Source organism: Entamoeba nuttalli (genome assembly GCF_000257125.1).
Source record: "Entamoeba nuttalli P19 unplaced genomic scaffold asmbl_2308, whole genome shotgun sequence".
Lineage (NCBI taxonomy): Eukaryota > Evosea > Mastigamoebida > Endamoebidae > Entamoeba > Entamoeba nuttalli.
The window spans coordinates 1-5,203 of NW_008575220.1; the positions used below are offsets into that span (position 1 = coordinate 1).

At 28.1% G+C, this 5,203-nt stretch overlaps 4 protein-coding genes across 4 annotated transcripts; 2 read left to right on the top strand and 2 right to left on the bottom strand.

Annotated features, from left to right (window-relative positions):
- Positions 1-161: 161 nt before the first annotated feature.
- Positions 162-770, bottom strand: ENU1_018130 (UMP-CMP kinase, putative; the record flags this gene model as incomplete). Its single annotated transcript, XM_008856910.1, has 1 exon — positions 162-770. One exon carries the CDS (start codon positions 768-770, stop codon positions 162-164), a length of 609 nt encoding a protein of 202 aa, XP_008855132.1.
- A 184-nt stretch (positions 771-954) lies between these two features.
- ENU1_018140 (AMMECR1 protein) lies at positions 955-1,524 on the top strand (the record flags this gene model as incomplete). The annotated part of the gene is made up of 1 exon (XM_008856911.1): positions 955-1,524. The coding sequence occupies one exon, from the start codon at positions 955-957 to the stop codon at positions 1,522-1,524; it is 570 nt and encodes a 189-aa protein (XP_008855133.1).
- A 106-nt stretch (positions 1,525-1,630) lies between these two features.
- ENU1_018150 (tartrate dehydrogenase, putative) lies at positions 1,631-2,743 on the top strand (the record flags this gene model as incomplete). The annotated part of the gene is made up of 1 exon (XM_008856912.1): positions 1,631-2,743. One exon carries the CDS (start codon positions 1,631-1,633, stop codon positions 2,741-2,743), a length of 1,113 nt encoding a protein of 370 aa, XP_008855134.1.
- A 107-nt stretch (positions 2,744-2,850) lies between these two features.
- ENU1_018160 (hypothetical protein) lies at positions 2,851-4,674 on the bottom strand (the record flags this gene model as incomplete). The annotated part of the gene is made up of 1 exon (XM_008856913.1): positions 2,851-4,674. The coding sequence occupies one exon, from the start codon at positions 4,672-4,674 to the stop codon at positions 2,851-2,853; it is 1,824 nt and encodes a 607-aa protein (XP_008855135.1).
- Between the last annotated feature and the right edge of the window lie 529 nt (positions 4,675-5,203).

Here is a 5,203-nt window from a genome sequence, read left to right on the forward strand (position 1 = left end):
ATTTTAATAATATATTTTAGACAAAAAAATAAACAAAAAATACCTTTATAAATAGAACAAAAAGAAATAATACAAAGATATCAATTGATACAAAAAATTTATTTTATGAACAAATTAATTAGAAGATTTAATTAAGAATGATATTGAATCATCAAACCTGTTCACAACAAGATATGATTATCATCAAAGAATTTAGCTAAAGAAGAATCAATCTTGTTAAAAATATCATCCACACTACCTTCTCCAGAAACTCTAAGTAATTTATTTTCATTTTCAAAAGATTCAATCACAGGAAGTGTTTCTGATTTATAAGTTCTAAATCTTTTCATTAATGAATCATCATTGTCATCAACTCTTCCACTATTAACTGATCTTTTATGAATTCTATTAATCATTGTCTCTTCAGAAACATCAATAAATACACAAAGGGCAGTATCAATATTAACTTTATTAGCTTGTAAGAACCATGCTTCTTTATTTTCAGCATTTCTAGGAAATCCATCAATAATAAAAACTTTATGTTCATCATTACGAATAGCATTAAGTAATAATTCAACAGTAACTGCTGCAGGAACGATTTTTCCTTCTTTAATTAATGTTTGAATTAATTGTCCATTTTGAGAACCTTCCCGTTTAACCTCCGCTCTTAACAAATCACCTGCACTTAAATGAGTAATTGGATATTTATTTATAATTTTTTGACATTGTGTTCCTTTTCCAGCTCCTGGTCCACCTAAACAAAATAAAACATGTTTATCACTTAATGACATCTCTTTTTCTTTTTTAAATGTTCCATTCAACCCTACGCTATTTATATTTCACTCTGTTACAAAAGTGTTGAGTTTTTTGTTGATACGTATTTTTTTTCCTACATTAATAATTATAGTTATATATAACAATAATTTTTTTAATTTAAAAATTATCTTAATTTTTCATTTTATCTTAAAATCATCAATGAGTGATATTGAATTTAGCTCTGAACAAAAGAAAATTATCTTACAAATTGCACGAGAAAGTGGAAGAAATGAAATTATGAGAATGAAACAACAAGACTATAGTTCTATTGGAAATAAATCTGGATTGTCATTTGTCCCTGGTGGTGTTTTTGTTACTTATAAAATCAAAAATGAATTAAGAGGGTGTATTGGTTGTTTTAGTCCATCAAAACCACTTTATGAATTAGTTCAACAATATGCCATTGCTTCGTGTAATGATCATAGGTTTAATAGAATGAAAATTAATGAATTTGACCAAACAACAATTAGCGTTAGTTGTTTGTCTGTACCAAAAGATATAACAAATCCTTTACAAAATGTTATTGCTGGAAAACATGGAATTGTTGTTGAAAAAGGATATTGCCGTGGTACTTATCTTCCACAAGTAGCAACTGAACAAGGATGGGATACTAAAACATTTTGTAGTCATTGTGCTTATTCAAAAGCTGGTATTAGTCGCACTGTTGATGTATTTAATGACCCATCAGTTCATTGGCAAACTTATACTGCATCAATTGTATCAGAATAACCAAAATTTATTTTTGTTATATTATTTTAAGTTATATATAACGCATTTACAAAAATTAAAATAAAAAAACAATAAAAAGAACTAAAACATAAAAATAAAAGGTGTTATGGCTTGTGAGAAAGATGTCACATATCAACATAAAATCATTGTAATTCCTGGAGACGGTATTGGTGCTGAAGTCATGAATGAAGCAGAAAAAATGTTTCAATCCCTTAACCTTCCTATTCAAAGAGATTATGTAGATTGGGGAATTCAACATTACTTAAAAACAGGGAAAGTAGTTCCAATAGATTATATTGATCAAGTCAAACAATATGACGCTATCTTATTAGGATCATTAGGAGACCCAAGAACATTACCTGATTATGTTACTCTTGAACCATTAATTCAAATGAGACAACAACTAGACCAATTTTTATGTCTTCGTCCAGCAAAACATTTTCCAGGAATTCCAACACCTTTAAAAAAATGTGAAATTGATGTTTTAGTTGTAAGAGAAAATTCAGAAGGAGAGTATTCAAATATTGGTGGAATATTTAAAAGTGGAACTCCTGAGGAATTTGCAATTGAAAGTGCTGTTCATTCAAGAAGAGGATTAGAAAGAGTGATACGATATGCTTTTGAAGCATCTAGAAAACGAAGGAATCATGTGACATTAGCTACTAAATCAAATGCAATGAAATTTGGAATGGTATTATGGGATAGTGTATTTGAAGCAATTGCAATGGAATATCCTGATGTTACAGCAGAAAAATATTATATGGATGCTTTAAGTGCTGAAATAGTAAAGAATCCAAGTAAGTTTGATGTTATTGTTGGAAGTAATTTATTTTGTGATATTATAAGTGACTTAACTGTTACTGTTGCTGGTTCAATGGGAATTGCTCCTAGTGCAAATATTAACCCAGAACGTACATTTCCTTCATTATTTGAACCTGTTCATGGAAGTGCATTAGATATTGCTGGTAAAGGAATTTGTGATCCTATAGGAACTATGAGAGCAAGTTCAATGATGTTAGAATTTCTTGGGTATAGTGAGGAAAGTGTATTAATTGAAGAGGCAATTCAATCTAGTATCTTACAAAAAATTACCACCATTGATATTGGTGGAACAAAAACTACTATTGAAGTTGGAGATTTTATTGCTAATTATATTCGTTCAAAAAAGTCATCAACTTCTTCTTCAATGACAAGGTCAAGTAAACAACGAAAACAATGAATGATTGTAATAATTTATTTCAAAATTTTTACTTTTTTTCTTTTTATATTTTTTTTCTTCTTATTTACACAATTTCTCTTAAAGTATAACACAAAATAGGTAAATTATTAATGCTTTCTATAACCACCTCTTGACCCGCCACTGGTAAATGAAGCAACTGAACTTGAACCTCCATTAGTTCTTGGTCCTCTGTTATTAAATGAGGCTCCAGAATTAGAATATCCACTACTTCTTTTTGGTGTGAATGAAGCAACTGAAGAACTTGCACCAGGTCTTTGTTGATATGCTGAATTATTATAACCACTTCCTCCAGTTCTTGGTGGAGTATAAGTATCTGAAGAACCATTACCCCTTTGTTGTTGGCTTCTTGAAGAGCCTCCTACAAAGGAAGGAACACCAGAATTAGAAGGTCTTTGGTCTTTTCTAGCTGACATCCATCCATCCTTATCTTCTTTTAGGTTATGTAACATTTTTGGTCTATAAACTTCATCAGAAGATTGTTGTTTTTCAATTCTTTCTTGATTTCTTTTAAATGCCTCTTCTTCTTGTCTCTTCTTTTCTTCTTCACGTTTTCTTTGTTCTTCAAGTAATTTAGCCTTTCTTTCTTCTTCAGCTTTTTCACGAGCAATTCTTTCTGCTTCTTCTTTTTCTTTTCTTGCTTTTTCAATTTTAGCCATCTTTTCTTCTTCACTCTCTCCTTTTCCAATTGAATCTAACCAAGTTTGGAGTGCATTTGGATTAGTAAATTTCTTTTTCATTGCAACTTTTCTTTCATGCTCAGCTTTTTTCATTTCTTGTTTAGATTCACAAACTAATCTATACATCTCTCTTATCTCTTCAGCCTCTTCTTCAACTTTTCTATCAGTAAAGTTTCTTTCAACCATTCTTCGTGCTCTTTCATGATAGAAATATCTTTCAAATAAGTTCTTCATTTGTTTATCTTTTTCTTCTTTAATTCTAACCTTTTCTTGAATTCTATACAATTTTTGCATTTCAGCAGCAGAGTCTGCTTTAATTTTTCTCATTTCTTCCTTCTTTCTTGCTTTTTCTTCTTCTTCTTCTCTTTTCTTTTTCTCTAAATATTCTCTTTCAAGTCGTGCGTCTTCTTCTTCTTCTCGTCTCCTTGCCTCTTCTTCTAATCTCTTCTTTTCTCGTTGATATTCAATTGCAGCTATTTTTTCATTGAATGCTTTTGTTTTATTGTTAATAATTGTCTTTTCAGATTCAATAATCTCATTTGTAATTTCACACCCTTCTATCTTCTTATCTTCTACTTTTTCAATAAAAATCTTTCCACTTGAAAGATCAATCTTAACTTTAAACTCTAAATCACTTGCTCTTTTTAAGAGTGTAATCTCAACAATGAACCATGGAACAAAATCAAGCATTTTTTTAATATCAACAAGGCTAATAGTCTTCTTTTCAACAAGAATTTGGAATATACGAATAATAATAGCTTCTTTTATATAACTTTTTGTACATTTTTCATTTACATCTTTAATTTCTTTATAACAAGTAATTAATTCCTCAGCATTATTTCCAATAAATGCATTGTAAAAATCAATTACAGGCTCATCTGCTGTTTTTAAAATATCAGTAGCCTTCATATATGATTGAAGTTCTTCAAATTGGAGACCCATTGGGAATCTAAGGGCTTTTGATAATACAAAATCTTTCATTGTAAAGACTTTTCTGGTAACAATAAATAATGAGCACAATGAAATTAAAACTGAATTTGCTTTTTGTGCTGTAGGTTCAATCTTAAAAGATTCAATTGAAGCAAAAGTTTCATAAGAAGGAACATTACAATCAGCAAGAAATTCAGAAACTGAATTGAAATATTTTAATAAGCTTTCATTATCATTAGCAACACCTGAAATAACCTTTTTTTGACTATTAAGAAGTGAAGTAAATGATGGTGGGAGTGACATTTTGTTTATAAATTTAAATAATTTTTTTTTGTCTTTTAATTTTTTAAAAATAAAAAAACCCTGAATATAGTTTATTTTATAATAAAAATATTATTAAAATAATTAGAATAAAAAACCAAAAAAGAACTGTTTTATTCATTACTGTTGTAAACCTACATTGTTAATTGATAATAATGTCAAATACATCAGTAGAGTAAATAATGGAATAATAAAAAAGAAGATTATTAATATGTTCTTCTTTTATTCTTTATTTTATTATTTCAAATATCTTATAAATAATTTGTTTTTTTTGATTATTTATTATTTTGTTATTCATGGTTCAATAAACCACATAACAAATATAATAATGTCTGTACTTTTAAATAAATCTTTTTCTTCTTTATTTTCTTGTCTTAATGTGAGATATTTATGATTATTTGTTTAAAGATTAATGAAAAGTAAGAATCTTAATAATCTTATCAAAATAAATATAAAATAATTACTCGAAAAATAGAATCTTCTTGTAAAAATGTCTCTATTTCTGTTATAA